Consider the following 23,898-nt stretch of genomic DNA (forward strand, 5'->3'; position numbering starts at 1 on the left):
AAAATAGGGCACCATTTACTTTTCAATCAAATGCTAGTGCTTTCACTAACTGTAGAACAGGCGGTTTCTTGACATAATCGGTCTCATATTCGGTATCGGCAATTTTAATAATCGGCTACGCGGTATCGGCATAATTGGCAAAAAGTGACATCGGTACAGCTTTAATCCCAAGTACACTATTGTAGCTGACCCAGGCTGATTGAATGGTAGGATTCAAATTTGCACCTATTTTGATTGCATGTCAGCCACACTAGTCAGTGCGCTACCATGGCTTCTGCCTCTGTTAGTCACTGCTTAGGAAATGTATCCATGAATAATACTGGCCATACTTCCATCTTTTATCTTAAGGAGTTTTTGTTACTTCTATGGAAATACTGGAAAGATTGCCATTAAACTTTACACATATGTTCATTTTAACGTTTACTGGGCCTTAAATGTAAATGGTGCCCTTTGGATACCCATTATGGTTGCCAAGATGACATGCAGAAAATGTTATTTTGTGCCTTCTAAAATGATAGCTATTTCAACATGGTTTTTACTAAAAGACTTTATACAATGTCGAGTTGGTCCTAACTGAAAATGGTGCTAATTTCACGTCCATTATGACTGCAAAATTGTCAGTCTTGAAAATATTGTTGCTGCTAACTGTCTTCAATGGATGATCATGTTGACATGGGATTTTCACTGAAAGACATTTTATGGTAACCAGATGGTTCTAAAAAAAACGGTGTTGATCTGATATTCAGCATGGCCACCATCTTAAAATACTTTGCCAGAGTGGTCATATAGATAATATGGGGTTTTCAGTAAGACTTACTATGATATCTAATTGGTACTAGGTGACAATGGTAAAAAATAGGTTTCAGAAGTGGCTAAATGGCAGCCATCTTTAAATCTTTGTTAGAGTAACTTTTCCTGGATAACAGCAACATATTGTTTTTACTAAATGACTTTCAGAATGACCTATATGGTAGCCATCTTCAGAATCTTGTCATTGTCACCTATTCTTAACAGAGGGTCATACATACATTATGTTTTCATTAGAAAGACTTCTTATGATATCTGATTTGTTCTAAAATAAAATGGTGCTGATCGGAACACCAACATGATTGCGATTGTAGCTATTTTGAAGTATTGTTGTTAGTACTCCATTCCATCTCAAATTCTTTTCATTTACTTTAATATTTTCTATTCCAACTGTTGTTGTAATTTAAAAAATTGTAGATGCAATTTCAAGCCCAACATTTAGAGTTCATAAGTGCTACATTACACATCGGTAGCAAGGGATGTTATATCAATGACATCATTGTGTAATTATTGTGTCGTTTCAAGCTGTGCATTAAGCATTATTACAGAAAATATCAGGCATTCTTGACAGAGTGCTGTGTTACTATAACAGCCATTCACATGCAATTTACTGCACTTTACAGAATCAATGGTAAAATGCTGGATCCTTACAGTAATGTTCACATTGCTTGTAACCAACACAGCTGTGCAACCTTTACACATAATTGGATGTTATTTATTACATGATTTCCCATTACATATAGATGCCCCATTTAAAGATTTAGTCATTTTGGCTGCAGTTCTTGAGTTATTACCCCCTTCATATCATTATTACTATCAACTGCAGTTCTTGAGTTATTACCCTCTTCCCATCATTATTACTATCAACTGCATGTCTTGAGTTATTACCCTCATCCCATCAATATTACTATCAACTGCATGTCTTGAGTTATTACCCTCATCCCATCAATATTACTATCAACTGCATGTCTTGAGTTATTACCCTCATCCCATCAATATTACTATCAACTGCATGTCTTGAGTTATTACCCTCGTCCCATCAATATTACTATCAACTGCATGTCTTGAGTTATTACTTTCTACCCATCAGTATTACATATCAACTGAAGCAGATCCTTGCAACCAGCATATCGTAGGAACCATTCAACATATTATGATGCGATTTGGCGTATGCATTGTCTGATGGAATTAGTTGTGACTGTTTTGGATTTTGTGTAATCAACTAAATTTTTGATAGAGTTATGACCCATGACAGTTAACTTTGTATCTTCACATGGGATGATTCTTGTCACTACCATAGCTCTGCAATCCATACAGATCATTGTATGTCATTTCTGATTTGCCAATTGTATGTAGATGTGCATTTTAAAGGTTTTGACTTTTCAGTTCCAGTTTTGATGGGGTTATTGCCCTTATCCCATTTGCATTACAGCTCGAGCATTTTTACAGCTGAACCTTGTATCCAGCACAGGTCAGGAACCTATAAGCATATTCTAGTGCAGTTTGGTGTCTACATCATCATGTGCCTTTTATGGGTTTTGTCTCATCACTTTCATATTAAATATAGTATGGCCTTTGATGATTAAACTTCATATCATGAATGCTTTGTTGCTTTTAACCAGTATTGCAGTGCTTACACATATATGGATATGATTTTGTTTATTCAGGTCTCATTTTCATGATTTTATTAACTTTTTTCCATTTATATTAAATCTCCCACTGCAGCAGATTCCTGTAACCAGCATTTCCGCATTATCTGTTAGCATTTAGAAGAATTATGTCCCTTGAATATCCATCTTCTCCAGATGGTGGTTTTACAGCAGAAGGTTTTGTGTTCACAGCCCTGTAGCGAGCCATGCCCTTTCTGATAAAGCCATCAAGCTCTAATATTAACATTTTAGCTAAAGTTGTGGGATCAACATGCAGATTATAACCTGTTTTGACCTTTTAATCCCACAACTAAAGTAGTAAAGGGAATAGACTAAGAGTAGGAGCAATGTTGCCCAGTAGACAAGATGGTTTCCACAACATCAGCTTGATTTACTGTACCCTGTATGTTGCGTATCCTTGGTTGGAGGTTATAGTCTATTGATTGTTTTTGTTGCTAGGTTCATGGTGGGGTTATTTTTGTTGCTAGGTTCATGGTGTGGGTTACTAAATATGAAAATGTTATTTTCCATTCAGCACGATAAGTCAAATATTCTTGGCAGCTTTTCATTAGACTTCAGTTATTGACTGTTCTTGTGCACAGGCAGCTTCTTGTTGTTTCTGAGGCCAAGGTGAAAGGTGAAGGTCACTTGAGCTGCCATTGTAATTTTGTTGACTAATGCTCAGTAAGTCAATTTTCCCTTTATCTAGTTTTCATCAAGCTTTATATGTAGTCTTTACTTGGACAGAGGTACCTCTCTTTTGAATCTCAAGTCAACCAGTCAAATGTGAGGGTCACAGGAACTAAACTTGTCATTTGGGGTTCCACATGATGATTTTATTTTCCTACAGCTTTCTGTGCCCAATTTATTTCAACTTCATTGTTGGATTAAAAATGAGGAAGGACAGCTCCTCTTGAGTCTGTGATTGAGACATCAAAAGCCACTGGATGTGAAATTGCAAAATTATGTTAAGTTTAGGTTGTAAGAGCAGTGATTGGTAAAGGTTATCAACCATTCTTCAAATGCAATTTTTATGCTTTTTCAGGCCAGTTATCTTAACCTGAACATACAGTCACCTCACTTCCTTTCTTTGCTTTCTTTCCATTATTGATGAATTCTTAACTGAATCTTTTTTCGTACTCCCAGAAAACCACAGACTCCAGTCCTCCTATGAAAACCATTTGACTGTCAAGTTGATATTGGTAAGTATAGGAGACACTATGGTAATCTGAAATTTTGCCTGACTCTTTATTAAGAAATTACAAAAGAGACCCGAAATTCAGCTGTATTTCTGGTGTATTTCAGTCAGATGTAAATTTGAGTGCATATCATACAATTTATTTTCAGAAATAAATATAATAGCATTGTATATTTCAGAGTTGTAAATATTTTAAATACCTGGGAATTATCCTTCTTAAAATCAAGTATCAGTCTGTTTTATTACAAAGAAACTCAAAGAATTCAGCCAGGGTAACAAAGTTTTAAATTTCTTCCTTAGATATGTTACCATGTCAGAGCAAATTAAGATTACATCATATGTTCCACAAATCCATCCCTACCATGTAAAGAAAGGACATGTCTTTTGGCTCATTTTAGCAATCAGAGAGGTATAAAGTCATCTGCATGCCTAGGCTGAACTCATGAATAGAGGCCCAGTCCTATCAATCTACTTTTGCATGTGCCTCACAGCATGCTTTTTCTAGAGGCCTTGAATCTACTTGTGCCATCTTATCAGTTGTGTGATTGAATGAATTTTTTGCACCACAGGATGTACACTGCCTCAATTTTTCTATCTCAATCTCACTCTATCTTTGTTTTAAATAATTATTTTGCACTTCATATGTGCAGCTTCATTATATGGTACTGCTCAAATGGCCTAAGTAATTAGAGCATCCACCTCGGATGCGAGGTAGCAGGTTTGAACAGCTGAGTAATACCAAAGACATTTAAAAAATGATACTAGCAGCTGCCTTGCTTGGCGCTCAGCATTAAGAGGTTAGTGTTTTTGGTCTGGTCAGCCTGTGACTGGGTGGGACATGATGCTGCATGTCTGCAGCATGATGCCCCAGTGCTAGGTTGTATGCTTGGCCCACAAATAATTAATCCAAGACCAGATGAATTTCTTTGGGATAGTGACTCACAAGGTTAGCATGTTTGCCACAAGCACAATTGCATCCTAACTGACATCCAGACCATGGAATTGATAGAAACAACACTGTCAGTGTTTATCTTAGAGACTTGTAATCCAGAATGTCTCAGTTTGACCTGGTGTGACCTATATTAACGGTGCAAGAGGCTGCTTTCTCGGGTTGTTAGTAGCTTGATAACTTCTGTGTGATTTTTGGGAATGAAACCCCCATTTACATCCATGCATGGACTATGTGCAAACTATGTCTGTATCTCATGCAAAAGACAAAGTCTTTTTCGTAAATTAGGAGACAGGTGACAGGACCAGTTATCAGATAAAGAAATCTAGCTTCATGCTCCTTTCACCTTTTCTTCTTATATATATATATATATATATATATATATATATATATATATATATATATATATATATATATATATATATACACACACACTCAGATAACATATTTGAAGGAGAAAGCAATTTTTGGAATAAATTGTTTCTTCAGTGATGTTTACCCAATCATAGTATGGCACACCTGCTGAAGCCCTCCCCAAATTGTAGTTTCTTGAAGAACCTGCACATCTGCCTCTTCCAAAGAGTGTGACTTCCACATAGGCAAGCAGACAACCTTTAAGCTTTTGTGTTGCTGTAAGAAGGTAAAAAGACAATAGCTTGTTTAGCTTGGAAGGGTTTAATTTGCAATCTGAAACTAACATGTTATTACTAAAGAAACATTTTACTCTGCTTAAGATGTTTGGCTGTTCAGATATAAAAAATTTTTACATTCGAATGAGGAGTTTTAAAACATTTCTTGCAAAATTTAACACATGTTGATAATGTTTTCTTTACAAACAGAAATTGTACATGTAGTACTTGATAATATTGTCTTACACTTAATTTCTCTTCCGAACATGAAGCACCATTTTATGGAATAAGACTCATTTCACTAAATTTCTCTTCACTTAACCTTTTCTTTATCCTGCTTATGTTAATTCTGACAGTGTTGGGATTTTTGTCAGAGGTAAGAAAAAAGTAATAAATTAAAAAGAACTGAAGTTCTAAAATTGCACACTTAGGAATATTTGTAACCTTAAAAGATAGTTTAGGAATTCCTGATTTCAGAGGGGGAAAAACTGCTTTTTGGGATGAACTCAAGTTGTTATGTTAATTAATAATGACTTTTGAATGTTCAGTTAAGAATTGATTGTTTTCAAACTAAGCAGTAAAAATATATTCAAATATCTCAATTTGAGAAAAAAGTTTGATTATTTTTTAATGCTTGCACTAGATTTCCAGTATTAGTCTTTGAGCCAATGTATTAATCCATATTCCTCCTTAAGGCCTAGTAAAAAAAGTGGTGTATTTCTGCACTCCATGTAATTTGGTGAGTGTCAATGATAACATGTTTTGATTGTTACTTCTGTTTGATTTAATTTTTGTTTGATTAAATATAATTGTAAGTTTAAAAATTTTTTTTTTAAAATTTCATTATATGTCAAAGTAATTTAGTTTTGTTTACAAGGAACTCGATACTTTTCCAGAAAATAGTTTGACCTTGACTGTTCATTTGTAAAGACTTAAAGCTGACCTAGTTCCTGACCTTAATTCAGAAATCAGAGAAGTAAACAACATTTTATTTTTATCCTATTCTTAGAGTAAAATGATTGTTTTTTGTCAAGGTCATACAGGGACTACGTGATTTTATATGCAAATACTTTTGGAAGGTTCGGTAAAATTGACCCTCATCTGGGAATTTGTTTTTCATTTCAAGTTACTGTAGAATCATTGTTTATAGAGATTTTTCTCAGTTTGGGCTTAAAACATTTGATATCAAGGTGTTCTTTTGTTGTGTCAGTTTGGAGTTATTTTAATGTTTCTTTGAATTATTTGGATTCTAAAGGATTAATTTTTTTTTCCTGGAAATATATGTGTGCTCATACAGAATTCTTGACCAAAGACATTTCTTATAAATTTTATTCAGATTTCCAACACTGGAGTGTTATTTCTTGTGTTTCTACAAGGAACTGTAGACAACAGCACCATACAGGATACAGCCTACATCATCGCCTTCCATCTTGGATTCTTTGTCAGGACTCGAATTTGAATTCATTAGAACATTTCATTATTAGGACTTATAAAATTATATTCATGGATTATTCTTGGATTATTTTTTGGATTTGATTCTTAAAAGCGTAAGTTCTTATTTTTTTCCAGGGAAATAAATTATTTATTATATTTTTCAAAGTTTGTTGTTTTCACTCTTTCTTGTGTTACTGTTTATTTGAGCCAAAACATGTAACATAGAATGATACTTAATATTTTTTTGCACTATCATTCCATTTCTGTACTTTGTTTCCTGTATTTCAGTTTAACTTTGTCAACTGCTTCATCTCCTTGTTTTATGTGGCCTTCTACATGCAGAACATGACAGTTTTGAGAAGTGTAAGTATTGAAAGGTTAAAGGTCAAAGTCACATGACAGTTTTGAGAAGTGTAAGTATTGAAAAGTTAATGGTCAAAAACACATGACAGTTTTGAGAAGTGTAAGTATTGAAAGGTTAAAGGTCAAAGTCACATGACAGTTTTGAGAAGTGTAAGTATTGAAAGGTTAAAGGTCAAAGTCACATGACAGTTTTGAGAAGTGTAAGTATTGAAAAGTTAATGGTCAAAAACATATGACAGTTTTGAGAAGTGTAAGTATTGAAAAGTTAAAGGTCAAAAACACATGACAGTTTTGAGAAGTGTAAGTATTGAAAGGTTAAAGGTCAAAGTCACATGACAGTTTTGAGAAGTGTAAGTATTGAAAGGTTAAAGGTCAAAGTCACATGACAGTTTTGAGAAGTGTAAGTATTGAAAAGTTAATGGTCAAAAACACATGACAGTTTTGAGAAGTGTAAGTATTGAAAAGTTAAAGGTCAAAGTCACATGACAGTTTTGAGAAGTTTAAGTATTGAAAAGTTAATGGTCAAAAACACATGACAGTTTTGAGAAGTGTAAGTATTGAAAAGTTAAAGGTCAAAGTCACATGACAGTTTTGAGAAGTGTAAGTATTGAAAGGTGAAAGGTCAAAGTCACATGACAGTTTTGAGAAGTGTAAGTATATAATTGAAAGGCTTATGAAATGAAAAAAGACATCTGTGTTGCTAGTTAAAATTCATGAATATGTCTCTAATGGAAAAATAAAGGTGGATAACATAACAAATAATACTCTGAGTTGATAGTAATGTGATAATATAATTCAGTTTACAAGACTAGTTTGTTAAATACAAATAGTTAGCATGTGGACTCCTTGCAGGATTCATAGAATTCATTATTTGATCAGAACAGGTTGGCTGCCATGTTGTGTCCTTAGGCAAGACACTTTACTTTTCTTGCCCATCAAAAACTAATTAAAACCATTGCACATTTTCAGTATGTCTGTGAATTTGTGTACATACAGCTGAAATAAGTCACCAACATAGGTGAGTTACATCAGTTTCACTTGGGCCTCCTCTTTTTTCCATGCATCCATTCATTATCTACACTTCGATTTACCAAATATAACTCTCAAACCATCAAAGTACACATATTTGACTCGTGGTCCATATATATATATATATATATATATATATATATATATATAGTTATAGTTATTTTGAAACTTTGCTTCCTTTACAGCACTTGTCAACACTGCTTGTCACACAGCAGTTGGTTGGTCAGTTCAGAGAGTCCCTGGTGCCATTTTTCTTTCACCAGCGCCGAGCAAACAAAGTGGATGAAGCCATCAAGAAGGTAGCCAGTGTTCAGAAAATTGAGTTTTTCAATGGAGAAGTGGATGAGGCTGTCCAAAAACAAGCCAGCATTGAAAGCACTATGGATGTGTATGAAGTAAGACCTTATATTAAATTAATCATGTTGCAATCCATATAATGGAATGGAAGATAATTATGTATCCCCCATGAGGGACTATAAATTAGTTTCATGCTGCCTTTCTACGTGAAACTTCAGTGGTGCCATTGGATGTGTAAAGGAAGTAGAACTGCTGAACTATTGGGATTAGGTTAATATTTAATATCATGAAAGCTGCATGCAGTCATTTTATGATCTATTGGATCAGAGTTAATGACTAATGCTTCAGATTTTTATTATTTTGATAATAATGAATTTTTCTCCCTCAAATGATGACATGGGGAGTTTGGGGGAAGATTCTGATGACAGGCTAGTTGGGTAAAGTTTTTAGTAAAGCTGAAACAATAAATTGTAATGACTCTGTGTCTTAAAATAAGTAAGAAGAAATAGCAAAATCAACAAGTTTTATATAAATGAAAATATAAAGTGAAAGAATTAAAAATAACTTGTGAGTATTGTGAATGAAATCCAAAAATCCTAATTGATTGATCAGTAATCTGAATGAGTTGCAAAGGTATTCTGTATGATAGTCAATAAAGTATAATCTAAAAAGTAATTTCAATACAGCTAAAAATCCAAATAGTCTTTAAATGAATTCACATTAATTCTGTCAGCTATTATATATCCAAATAGTGTTTAAATGAATGGCAAAGCACTATAATTCCAAGGAATGATTAAATAAAATAAATCAATTCCTCTTCCAAGACCGATAGTACTACTAAGAATGGCTGACTCTAAGTAGTAATTCTCATATATAGAATGCTAATATGCAATAGAGAGAATACAATATGAGGCTTTGAATGAATCGTCTTGGTATTTCCAAATCACTTAGTCAGCTTGGCCTATTACTAGAACTTATATCCATGTTGGATCATGTGATGTTTACTGGTACTTATAGTTTAGTTCAATGTTGGAACTTACGAATAAATCAATTCATGTACTATACATGACTCATCTTTAAAGTACAGACTATGATCTTAGGATATTAGTACTAAAATGTCATTAACTAAATTTTGAAAATAATACACATATTTTAGATATGCATAAATATATCAATATATTGCGATATGCCTCTGCTGTGATATTATGGCAGTACAGTTGTAGCATATGATGATAGTTTGCTCATATTTATGCAGTATCAAACAGAATATAAAAACTTTACTAAAGCATTAAAATGAAACTAATGGCAAAAATTATAGAAAATTTCAGCTATAAAATTCAATTTTATTGCAGTATAAACAAGTACAAGTCAACAAGTATTTGTATAACATGACTTTATATAAACCCTATTTTCTGTCAGTTGCCAAACTTTTGAATGCTTTCTTTGTCAAAACGAATCAAATAAACAAAAAGGTATCTTAAGTTCTTTGTTTAACGTTAAAGAAGCCACTTTCTTTGATGGCAATTAATCATTAAGACATTTTGCAAGATTAAAGATTCATAACAAATATGTATTTTATGCCAGTAAGTTCAAGTGGACAGTCATGGAAACAGAATAAAAAATAGTTTCAAATACAAAAGCAAAAGTCAATTTTTGGACTGCATAGAAATAGGAACAATGAAATTATTAGTGGCATTGCCTTGTGCAGCTCTATGAATATGCAAGATAAAGTGGAAATACAACCAATCTAACTAGCTATCTGTCTCCTCAACATAACCTCTTGTCTGCATAGATAATTATGTCAGTGGTGAAGAGTGTTCCATTTAAATAGCTACAATTCTGGCCTACCCTTATGATTTTGCTGTAAGTCTTATGAAAATTACCCTAAAAAACAAACTTAAGGCATGAAAGCAAAAACTATGAAAATTGATCATAGCCAAAAAATCCGGAAAGTTTGTTCATCCATGTTTGATTCGGATCCGGGTTTCCTACTAGAATTAGTGAAATTAGTCAGGGAACCAGACTAACTTTACAGCAGCACCTTAGATGCTTTAAACTGCACCTATTTGTTCAGGCAAAGCTTCTGCATGATCAAACTGTTGATCATATAATTTTTTAAAAAATGGCATCCAGCAAGTGAGGTGGCGCTCACCAGATAATATGTACTTTTGAGAGAGTGACATATGTAAGGTGAAGTAGTTCGCATTTAAAACATGCACAGTGGAGAGAATGTTGGCATATCTCTATGCTACATTAATGTAATGTGGATGATATTTCTTTTGGATATTGTACTTTTGGAAATTTTACATGATTTAAGTACAATGCTAACTAAAATGACTGCTCCCTTGTGTTAAAAAATCAGTCTGAATTAGTTTAAAGTGCACTATACATAGCAGCTATTAAAATAGGGAAAATGAATTTTGCCAGACTGACAATACCAGCTTCTGAAAGTGCAATGAATGAATTACCAAATATATAAAATGTAAAAAAAGTTATCGGCTCTTTTTTATACAATTGACCTCTGAAGTTCAGGAAGTGAAAATGACCAAGTAGAGCTAGCACTTTTTTGAAAGGTGCACATTTGAAGTAAGGCCAAGCTGTATACTCTATAACCCATAGTACACCCATCAATCATACACCAAAATAAAGGGAATTAAAGGTTCTCTGCATTATACCTAAGATATACAAGGTCTTTTTTAAATAGCCAGTATAACCAGTGAGGAGAGCCGGGGAAATTCTTTTTCTTTAAAATCCTAACCCTATGCAAAATGCGAAACTGTATAGCGCCACCACATGCATGTTTAAGATGAAAGGGAAAGTAAGTCTCTTGAAAAGTGTTAATAATCAATACAGAAAAATAAAAAGGAATATTCAGATTCTTGCGAATAAAAGGTGGAAGGTACACAATTATGTTTATTGGACATCATGTGCCAGTTTGAGTATGACTTGTGGCGGGAAATATGATTGCCATCATCATGTGAAATGAAAAAAGAATTTCTAAGAATTACGTCAAGTTGAGAGACAGCAACAAGCCATTGAGCTGCATAGGGTTTGGAACTATAATTTGTGCAGCTGTACTAGTGGTAAAAAAGGTCTATGCGTAGTTTACAAACTTTTCAGTTGAACATAATGTTTATCGTCGCTGCATGTTCTGAATACTGAGCTTTTAGTTACATTTTCCAGCTTTACAATAGCAGTTTATGTTATTTTGTTACACCTTACTGAAAACTGGTCAAACTTACAGAAAAAAATCAGCTGCCTTATTGAGATGGATTCATCAAGGTTGGCAGGTCTGAAAACAGTGCTGATAGTGGCAGAAACAAGGCAGTTAGTTGCAAATGCAGTTGCAAGATTGATTATTGAAAATTTGAGACCATTTAGTGTCATGAGTAATTGTGGTTTTAGGAGTTTAATTAATATTTTGGACCAAAGATTTAATTGATCATTTTAAATGCAAATGTAATTTCATTTGTGCTGTGACATTTATGGTTGTTGTTACAATCATTAAATTTCACTGGATTTGTTGAAGACACTTGTAAATTATTTTCCAGTATTTTATTTTTATAATAAAGCATCTCATTTTACTATTATTTGTACTAGTAGTATCATTTATATATATATATATATATATATATATATATATATATATATATATATATATATATATATATATATATATATGTGTGTGTGTGTGTGTGTGTGTGTGTTTCAAAATATGATATGGCATGAAATATTGTGATTTATTTTATACTTTGCCATGAATTACTGGATTTTTCAAGTAAAATAAAAGTGATATTTCACTGGAATAAATTATGAGAAATAATTTCACTGTTGCATTGATAAAAAAATAAGCATGAAATTTGAAGTTATTCTTGGATGTGGTAGAATGGCCACCTCACATTAAAGCCCAACTCCAGTTCAGATCCAACAAGTTGCAAATAATTGTTGTTTCTTCATGTGCTATTTAACTTTGAATTGGGAAGGAAAATTATGTATTTTATATTTTCTGTGTGTATAATGACAAAACACTGCAGAACATAGCACAGGATTCAGTAAGAAATCTGCCACTTCAGTCTATCATACAGACTACACATACAGTACGTCTTGCTTGCCAATATGTTTAAGCATAAAATAAAAATAAAATTTGCTATTAAGTGAATGAAAGATATATTTCATATTGTTGGTGAAAATCTTAATTTTTTTCCAATTATGGCTTTGTCATCTGTGAAAATACTGCTTTTTTACCCACCTGATGAAATATAACTTATTCATTCATTGCAATAATATCCTCTATATATCATGATACAGCTGAAGGTGTATCATTGCAGCTCTAGCTCTGAAGATAGATTAGAAAAGTGTGTGAAAGACACTTGATTGCTCTAGAATACAAATATTTATATTTCAGGGTACTATGGATGACTACCTTGAGATGTTTCTGCAGTTTGGATATGTGTTCCTTTTTTCCTCTGTCTTCCCTCTTGCCGCTCTTTGGGCATTGATCAACAATATCATGGAAATTCCCTCTGATGCTTTTAAAATGTGCCGGGTTTTCCAACGACCCTTTTCTGAGCCTGCTGCAAATATTGGAGCATGGCAGGTGAATACAAAAGCTTTCACGTTGATGACACGGATGCTGCTTCTCCATACTCTTTCATCATACAATTCAATGGAGTATCTATTAGATACACAGTCTATTCTAAATAAATTTGTCAGTCATCCAGACATTCAGTTATTGATAAATTGTATGCATTTATAATTTATAACAGATTTTCATGCAGTTTCTCTTATCTGCAAAAATGTAAAAGGTGAAGTTCAGACGATTGCTTCAAATAGTTATATTATAAATAAGCCACCATTGGTGTAAATATTTACATTGTTAACTTCTCATGATTCTCTTGTTAATACAGTTTTGATGCTTTTTCAGTTTTATTACACCCTGTTTGAAATTAGAATTTTATACTACAACCATCACCTGTTCCCGAAGTATTGATGTTATTTAGCAGCCAACTTGAAATTTTTAACACTTTATAACTTTGTGGGATGGATGGGCAGTGCATGCTTTCATGTACGTCATTTGAAACTTTATATTCCAGTTCCCCAATTCTCAGAAGGGTTGGTTCTTTTAAGGAGTATGGGCTTAAGGAATTCTTTAATTTTTTTATCTTCTTTTTCATATGCCAGAACCATCTTGAATTTAATAAAGAACTTCAGGCCTTAAGCATCATCATTATTTGACAGAGTTTTCATCATAGAATTATAAAGTCAACATTAGTTTTATGTCTCATATGAGGCTCTGCTGTTCATAACCATTGCTTTTATACCTACTTAAGCAGTCTTGAATTTAAAAATACCGATGGCAAGTTAGTTTCTTTCTTTTATTTTAAAATTAAGACTGGCCCCTTAAAAAAATGGGGTAATTCTTGTAAAGTATTTAAAACTAATGTCACCAGGGCTGTATGAACCCTGGGAGCTACTTAGACCAATTGCTTGGATCAGGTATCAGTGGTAATCCTGAAGATCATGTTACCATGTGTTGTTCAGATTAATCAAGTTCACTGAGGATTGGTCATTTCAATATAATTACTGAGTATAGTTACTGGGGATTTTTTTTTCCTCAAAATTCTTTTCCATGCCTGCTGTTTTTGGTCGTTAGGTTGTTTTATGTAGGATTCTCTGATTTTGGTATTTAGGCCTTTTTCTATAGGATTTCATGGTTTTAATATTTGGCTTGTCTATATAAGATTCCCAGGTATAGGTATTTAGGCTTTTTTATGTAGGATTCCCTGGTTTTCGTATTTAGGATTTTTTATGTAGGACTCCCTGGTTTTGTTGTTGTTTTTTTTTGTTTTGTAAGACTCCCTGGTTTTGGTGTTTTGGCATTTTTATGTAACAATAATAATAATGAGGACTTTGTATAGCGCCTAATCTTTAGACGCTCTAACCGCTTTACAACATTAGACAACACCTATAAGATAAAAAACATATAATGATATGATTGCAAAAACAAACACCTTGAAATTAGAAAACATAAAAAAACATGCTTAGAATATTTAAGGTAGGAAACATTATTAGTCTTTAAGTTTGTTCTTGCAGTCGAAATAAGTGAGTTTTGAGAGCCCTCTTGAATGTGATCACTGTGTCTTTGTGTCTAAGTTCAGTGGGCAATTCATTCCATGTTGCTGGGCCTTGGTATGCAAAAAAATGCTGTCCATATGACTTTGTTTTCATAGTGGGAATAATGAGTATACAATTGTCAGAAGATGAGCGTAAGTATCTTGCTGGTGTATACACATGGGTGAGGTTGGATAAGTATGTTGGACTAGAGTCCGACTGAAACGTAGCACAGAGAACAAATTTTGTGTTTGATTCTGGATCGAATGGATAGCCAGTGTAGGGTACAGAGCAGTGGGGAGGTGTGCTTTGAACGTGGTACTCTAAGTATGATCCGAGCAGCTGTGTTTTGAACCTTTTGAAGATTCTGGAGTAGATATTGAGATGAACCAGACAGAATTGAGTTACAATAGTCCAGTCTTGAAAGTACTAATGAACACACAAGCGTTTTAGTTACATCAACTGAAAGATATTTGCGAATGGAGCTGATGCATCTCAGCTCAAGATATGCAGCCTTGCATATGTTCATGACATGTTGGTGCAGTGTGAGAGTACTATCCAGAGTAACACCTAGGTTTTTCACTGATTGTGTGAATTTAATGTTTGTGTTGCTGATAGTTATTGTTTGAGGTAAAGGATGTGACTGAGAAAGTCTTTGTGTTGTGATCAGAATGGCCTCAGTTTTATCATCATTCATCTGCAGCTTGTTACATGTCATCCATGATTTCACATCAGAAATGCACCTCTCTACACTTTGGATGGTAGCATCAACTTCAGTTGGGTGGCTAAATTTGTATATTTGGGTGTCATCAACGTACAATTTGTAGGATTCCCTGGTTTTGGTATTTAGGCTTTTTATGTAGGATTCCCTGGTTTTGGTATTTAGGCATTTTTATGTATGATTCCTTGGTTTTGGTATTTAGGCATTTTTATGTAGGATTGCCTGGTTTTGTTATATAGGCATTTTTATGTAGGATTGCCTGGTTTTGGTATATAGGCATTTTTATGTAGGATTCTTTGGTTTTGGTATTGAGGGTTTTTTATGTAGGATTTTCTGGTTTTGGTATTTAATATTTTTAATGTAGGATTTCCTGGTTTTGGTATTTAGGCTTTTTTATGTTGGATTCCATGGTTTTTGAATAAATAATGTTGAAAAGATTATTGATTATTAACTGACAATTCAGGAAGAAGAAACTGATGATGGGTAATAACATTTTAGCTGGTTCCCAACATTGATGTTACTTCTTTTGCACATTTTACACCATGTAGTTTAAGGTCAAGAACTAAAATATAACAAATCAACAACTACGGCAAACTCCATGGTTGTGCAAGGGTTTCATGTATAATGGTTCTTTTGTTGTTAGGAGTCAGAAAAATGTTTGACTTCTGTTAGTAATTTTCAGCATTTAACATTTACTTTTAAGTTAAAAGTGCAGTTAATATTACATACTTTATTTCACTATAGCAAAGAGTATATATTGATTTGATATAAACCAAAGTATTGGATGAGATCAGAGTCTTAGTTAAACAGTTGAAGTGACATTCCAAATTTACTCACTTGTAAGTTTAGTACAACTTATAACTGCACAGACCCAGTTCAGGGTCAATGTTTGTAGTTGGACTCAACTTTATAGGAACATATATGGTATTGTAAACCGCTATGTTGACAAAATATATACAGCTTGGTAACCTTATTTAACAAAAGATCATAGGGAAGAATGAACTAGCTGTAAATATGCTAGTCATCACCTAATTGGAGCCACATATAAATAATGATTGCCAGAAAATAAAGGAAAGCTTTGAATGCACATATTTTAGCAAAACGTCATTCATATGAGCCTGCCACATGGCAGGGTATATCATGTTATAATGTTGTACATCTGTCTGTTCCTTCTTTTGTTTCCTCACCTTAACTCAATTTTTCCACCATCTATTGTTTGCAGACTTTTAATTAGCTTACATTTGAAACAAGGAAGAAAGCTTCAAGGCTGAAAAGTTTAAGTCAAAGGTCGAAGTGACAGGGACTGAAAAAATAAAATCTGTCTACATGAAATTACTTGATTTGCTTACCCGATGCCTTGGCCAAACTTTGTAAATGGCTGGCACTTGAAACAAGAAATATAACTATTGATTTTAGGGACAGAGTTCAAGGTCACAGTGACTCTTAGAATAAAAATTGCTTCCACACATTATCTTGACTTCTTTATCAACTTCTTGTTACCAAACTTTGTGGACGATTAACATTGACACAAGAAAGATACCATTCATTTTTGGGGTAAACATTCAAGGTTAATGAAACTTCCAACACATTATTGGTCATATCATGCTAAGGGAATTGTGTTTCCCAAGGACATAGGGAAAAGCAGCTGACCCAGGCTTACCCTGGCTAGTATAGATCCCATACAATGCTCCACCAACAGAGCTCACACACAGGACTGAAAGAATGAAAAACAAAAGTTCCTTGAATGAAATTTTTAGATGGCTTGTATTTTAGAAAAGAAAGATGCATATTGATATTAGGTTAAAAGGTCAAGGTCACTGGGCCATTAAGAGATATAGACTGTTTCCACAAAATAACCAAGTCCTATGCACACTAAAAACCATGACCATGCTTTGTGGAGGGCATGCATTTTAAGCAAGAAAGGCACCCATTAATTTGTGGGTCAGTACATCAAATGTCAAGGTCACTGAGACTGAAAAAATGGTTTCTGCAAAAAATTACAGGCATATAATAGACTTTAATCTTATTATGCACATAATATCCAGAGCTGAGTAAGTGGTTGATGTCCTATATTTAAATGCAGTTTGAAATGAATATTTGTATATCCTAATGCTGCCACTATATAAGATTCTGTGATATGCTTATTATTTACATCATGTTCTTTTTTAGGTTGCCTTTGAAATAATTGGGGCGATAGCAGTGATGACAAACTGTGCTTTGATTGGGATGAATCCAGATGTCCAAAAATTGTTGCCTAGCAACATCTCGGCTGTCAATATTGTCATCATATTTGTAATTGTAGAGGTAAGTTATATTTTCTGAAAAAGGTCTGTATCAACTTTGGGATGGAGAGTTTCTTAAACAGAGCTTAATGAAAAGTATTGCTGTTGCATTAGACATTGGTCATATCCAGTCAAATGACCCTTTATACAATTAAAACTTACATGATTGTAGCCTGAGTCCAGTTTTGTGCCTTTCCCACTCTTTAGGCTTTTTATGTGTGAAAAAGCTCTGGTTTTGGAATGAATAATGTTGACAGATATATCAGATAATAAATGGATTGTAAATCAGTTAGAAAAATCATTCAGGTTTGGAGATAAAATATTTCATAATAAATAGACCATAAATCAGTTGGAAAAATCCTACAGGCTTTGGGAACATGTCGGGTAATAAATGGATTGTAAATCAGTTAGAAAAACCCTTCAGGCTTGGTGATATACAATTGGCCCAATAAGCTCTTGAAAGAGGTGGCTGGTGGAGGCAGGAGCTGCAGTGGTTTAGTAGTTAGTTTATCTGGCTTTTTTCTGAAAGGGTCCAGGTTCAAGACCTACCATCAGTTCAGCCAAGGTCATCTTCCATGGTTTGTTCATGAACAAGGCACTTTACTCCACTTTATCTGGGCAATTAAAACCCTGCATGTGTTGCTGTGCAATAAAACACAAAAGTAAAACCGAACACAGAAGATACTGATGATTGATACTGAAACTTTTGCAGAATAATAAGAAGCATTAGCATCAAATTGACATGTTTGTGTTGACTTGAGTTTACATATGTTGGCAAATTCTCCGCAGTATCACAAGTTACGCTGTAAACAGCAGCTGGTGTATGTTTTGTTTGAAACTAAGCATGATTTATTGATTCCACTGACAATACTTTAAGAAGTATCCAAATTTTGTATTATGTGTGGAAATTTAACACTGATCAATTAATGACTTGCCAATGATTGGCAAGACACATTTGTCACTTTACCTGTATCAGCATCAATGACTATCATGTCATTAACAATGTTTGGTTTCTTTAAAGTTTGAAAGCCATGTGTCTCCTACATCATTTGCTTCATTTAAATCAAACTTTAATGTAATATTACCATTGATCACATAGTTGGTACACTTTACATACATTATTTATGGTTATTTTTAGCATGTCATTATGTTAACATAGCCCTTTCTGTACATTTGATGGCAATATTACTGTTATTGAATGATTGCAACCATGGAAATTTTCCTTGCCCTGTCTACTTGAACTGCTTTATTTCACTTTTGTTTACTATCAACAATAAGGCAGCCATCTTTTCTAGCTGAGTGAATATTACAAACAAATATGTGACTATAATAGTAGAGGTGATATAAGTCAAAATATGGTCCATTTATCCCACTCAGAATTGTCTGCATGCCACATCATTTATCCCACTTAGAATTGTCTGCATGCCACATCATTTATCTCACTCAGAATTTTCTGCATGCCACATCATTTACATGATTCACACAAATTTCTAAAACATTTTACAGAAAAATGAATGTAATGCATGAAAATAGTACATACTATTTACAAGCACTGTCTTTATTTTTTGTTAAATCGTTCCCGTATTTAGAAATGTCTGCCCCATTGTTTCCTAATGGAGGGAGGATTTCCCCCAAAAATGCATACACTTAAATAGATTTAGAGTTGTATTTACTTGTGTATAGAAAATACATCATTGATGCAATGACATATTAGAAACTTTTTCCTGTTGAGTAGACATCTGATAAGGTTATTGTTGAAAATCTATTTATTATTAGATAGATGTTATTAGGTAGTTCACTTCAGAGTAATAATTTTAGACAGTGAACAATTTTATATAAGTATATCATCTTTATGGAACACAAGTCAGTGTCATCCATGTGCAAATACATGAAATTCATGGTCTTTTCTCAGATGCGTAACTGTCATAATAAAGCTAATTTCTGAAAATCATCCCAATAAAAACCCTATCAAAATCTTGCATAATATTTTCACTCTCTACTTTTATTTACTTTTTTAAATATCCCCCCATTTTCATTTTTTAAAAATAGAGGGGGAGTGAGGAGGAGAGTTACTCTGTAAATTTTCAGTTCTAGAATGGACCCAGAAAATTAGACAATTATGTATTCACTATAGAGGAGATGATTGAAATTATGTAGTTTTGTTTTAGAGGGATTATTTTCCCCAAGACAGGTTTAACTGTGTTTCCTGTTGTTATTGCAGCACATCATTTTAAGTATAAAAGCAGCAGTGGCCTTTTTTATCCCTGATGTTCCCAAGTGGGTGGAAATAGAAATGGCTAGGATGGCATACCAGTCTAGGCTGGCTCTTCAAAAAGAGGTAAGAATAGTCTTTTAGGTTATGCTGATATTAAATTGATTGTAAATGTAAACGTATTGGTAAAGTTCATAATTAATAACAAAAACAGAGATGTATGAAGAGAGGCTATTTGTATAACAAACACTGAAAATAACAGAAGTATACATTTGTAGATAAAGTACGAAAAAGTTGGGAATTCCTACAGAGAAAACATAGACTTACTGCTAAAAGAAACAACCTATGAAAGTGTTGTTAACCCTAATGTAGAAAATGCATGTTTGGATTGTGACCATTATTCAAAATCTGACAAAAAGAACATAGAAATGATACACATATTACATGCATGCTAGATAACAAGCCATGACACAAGAAATCCAGGAACAGTCACGTCCAACATGGCTGAACTTTAGTGGGACCTTTAGAAAGGAGAAGGATAAGATCTGCTTAGCAGTTCAAGACTAGATACTTAATGGACATCAGACATCAACATTGCCTGACCCTTAGGCCCAGATGTAGCACATGCCATAACAAGCTTGAGTCCTAGCATCCTGGTTGCAACACAGCCACCTACAGATACTTCTTATTCAATAAGTACATGGATTTCACTTGTCTTTACCATTATCAAGAGTTTGACCAATTAATCTTTCAAGGCAAGCCTTGACAAACATCATGCCACAAATATTTAAAACTATAATATTTTCTACTTCACATGCTTTCTTATTTTTATATGCCTGCCATAAAGTAAAGCATATTATGTTATGCTGTTGTCCTTACATCTCTCTGCCCATCCATCCATTTCCCATTTGGTTTCTGCAAAATAACTTAAGTTAACCACCATCCACATTTGCCATACTTTGTGGTTAGCTTGCACTTTGGTTATGGAAGAATTGTTTCAGTTTTGAGGTCAAAGGTCAAGATCACTGTAACTGAAAGAAGGAAAATAATAACACAATAACTCAGTTCTCCACTATCTACAGTTACTGAACTGTGTGCATAGCTTGCCCATGGATAAGAATAGCCCTATTGATTTCAGTGTCAGAAGGTTTAAGGTCAAGGTCAGTGACTGAAGAAAGAAATTTTGGATTGAATTGATTAGAAACAATGATTTTTTTTACTGTTGTTCTTTTTCCATCCCATACACAACTGTACATTAGTATTCAGAGATTGTCAAATACAAAAAGAAGAAAACATTATTCCTGCTGATTCATAGCATGTTACTTATGTGAATCTGTTAGAGCTAATAATATAAAAAATTACTTAATGATGTTCAGAATATATGTACATAGGTCTCATACATGGCATACATTCTGCAACTTTTATCTAGCTTTATCAATAAAATCATGATTATTTATGAATGTAATTTGTCAGGAAAATCTCCGATTTCAGCGATATTTTACTCGGATTACTATCCAAAAATGTTCCCTGTTTGGTCCAATATGGTCAAAAATGAAATAATTATCAAAGGCTATGGGCAGTATTGTTGACATGTTATTTGGGATATTTGTTGACTTTTGAGGAATTCTTAACATTTGTCTCTCACATTGAAATCTTATACCATAAATACTCATAAGTTGTGTCAAACTGCCAGTAACATAAACATAATCTGCCTTTCATAATGTACCAGGAAATCAGTGTCAGCATTATTTGTTCCACTAATTACTCCTAGCACACAGCATGTACACAGACCTGCTGGTGCATTATGCATTGGCAGATCTAGGTCTATGTATTTGCAGTTGGACTCATTTTTTCAGTCAGTATATTATGGAATGTCAAAGAAATCACTTAAAAAAATATTTTACTCAACCAAGTCATTGATACCCCTCAAAATGTTTAAATAACATGTTAATTGCATTATGCCTAAGATATTCTCTTGCAGTTTGGTTGAAGTAATCAGTAGAACAAACTGCATAAACTCTGTTCTGCCAGTTCAGTTTGTGTTAGATCTGTGTTTAGGTTGTTTGAATTTGAACTCATAAGAGATTATGTACAATATCTTATTTTATTTCATTTATGTTTTTCCTTTTTTGTTCTTCTATCAGCAGATTTATTTAGGTATTTATTTAAATTTTCTTAATTTGTCAATATTGTCTCTGCACGTAAAACTAGCTTTTATTCATATTTCTCAAACATTCTGCTTACTTCTCTCTTTTCCATTCCTTTTTCTAAAGTCAGACTTATTAGTTTGTAATTGTTGGAGACATTTTATGAAACTTTGCCTAAGCATATACCATATCTAGACGGTATGTCATGTACACTAGCCATGACCCCTGTTTCAGTGTCAAGGCCATGACAAAGAAAAATTACTAGTATCCTTGTCATATGTTTTGAACTTGAACTTTTAAACAGTTGAAAATATTTTCATGAAACATTGCCCCAAATATATAATTTAATATATCCCCTGCCTCAGAATCAAGGTTACAGCAAGGAGAAATTTCTGATGCTTTGATACTTGTCCGAAGAAAATCTTATGAACCACTGAATATGTTTAAGTGAAACTTCAACCAGATATATGTAATGGCTAGGCAATATGTTACATACCAGATATATGTAATGACTAGGCAATATGTTACATACCAGATATATGTAATGGCTAGGCAATATGTTACATACCAGATATATGTAATGACTAGGCAATATGTTACATACCAGATATATGTAATGGCTAGGCAATGTTACATACCAGATATATGTAATGACTAGGCAATATGTTACATACCAGATATATGTAATGACTAGGCAATATGTTACATACCAGATATATGTAATGACTAGGCAATATGTTACATACCAGATATATGTAATGGCTAGGCAATGTTACATACCAGATATATGTAATGGCTAGGCAATATGTTACATGCCAGATATATGTAATGGCTAGGCAATGTTACATACCAGATATATGTAATGGCTAGGCAATGTTACATACCAGATATATGTAATGGCTGGGCAATATGTTACATACCAGATATATGTAATGGCTAGGCAATGTTACATACCAGATATATGTAATGGCTAGGCAATCTGTTACATACCAGATATATGTAATGACTAGGCAATATGTTACATACCAGATATATGTAATGACTAGGCAATATGTTACATACCAGATATATGTAATGACTAGGCAATATGTTACATACCAGATATATGTAATGACTAGGCAATATGTTATGTACCAGATATATGTAATGACTAGGCAATATGTTACATACCAGATATATGTAATGGCTAGGCAATGTTACATACCAGATATATGTAATGGCTAGGCAATGTTACATACCAGATATATGTAATGACTAGGCAATATGTTACATACCAGATATATGTAATGGCTAGGCAATGTTACATACCAGATATATGTAATGGCTAGGCAATATGTTACATACCAGATATATGTAATGGCTAGGCAATGTTACATACCAGATATATGTAATGACTAGGCAATATATTACATACCAGATATATGTAATGAATAGGCAATATGTTACATACCACATATATGTAATGACTAGGCAATATGTTACATACCAGATATATGTAATGACTAGGCAATATGTTATGTACCAGATATATGTAATGACTAGGCAATATGTTACATACCAGATATATGTAATGGCTAGGCAATGTTACATACCAGATATATGTAATGGCTAGGCAATGTTACATACCAGATATATGTAATGACTAGGCAATATGTTACATACCAGATATATGTAATGGCTAGGCAATGTTACATACCAGATATATGTAATGGCTAGGCAATATGTTACATACCAGATATATGTAATGGCTAGGCAATGTTACATACCAGATATATGTAATGGCTAGGCAGTATGTTACATGCCAGATATATGTAATGGCTAGGCAATGTTACATACCAGATATATGTAATGGCTAGGCAATGTTACATACAAGAGGCATGCCATTAACCTCCAGGTCGTGCAGTCACCAATGTCTCTGTCCAGTGTCCACCTTAACACTAGTATATTAGTTTGTCAAGTACAAGAAGAAAATATATATCTTATTAGGAATACCTTGCCTTTTGTAGTCTTTCTTTATGGAATTTAACATGTCACATGAAGAGGCATTGAATTAATACTTGCCTTTTCAGT

The 23,898-nt window shown here is 33.5% G+C and overlaps 1 protein-coding gene across 3 annotated transcripts in view; it reads left to right on the forward strand.

The window, feature by feature from the left end:
- LOC149782565 (anoctamin-10-like) overlaps positions 1-23,898 on the forward strand; it is a 119,335-nt gene that overhangs the window by 82,971 nt on the left and 12,466 nt on the right. For all 3 annotated transcript variants that reach the window (XM_089934015.1, XM_089934013.1, XM_089934014.1), the window contains exons 7-12: positions 3,603-3,658; positions 6,955-7,029; positions 8,244-8,453; positions 12,761-12,952; positions 17,357-17,491; positions 19,691-19,807. In XM_089934015.1, coding sequence (XP_089790141.1) covers positions 3,603-3,658; positions 6,955-7,029; positions 8,244-8,453; positions 12,761-12,952; positions 17,357-17,491; positions 19,691-19,807 — 785 coding nt within the window. The remainder of the gene's footprint in view (positions 1-3,602; positions 3,659-6,954; positions 7,030-8,243; positions 8,454-12,760; positions 12,953-17,356; positions 17,492-19,690; positions 19,808-23,898) is intronic.

Source organism: Sinohyriopsis cumingii, chromosome 15, assembly GCF_028554795.1.
Source record: "Sinohyriopsis cumingii isolate HCF-2022 chromosome 15, ASM2855479v2, whole genome shotgun sequence".
NCBI lineage: Eukaryota > Metazoa > Mollusca > Bivalvia > Unionida > Unionidae > Sinohyriopsis > Sinohyriopsis cumingii.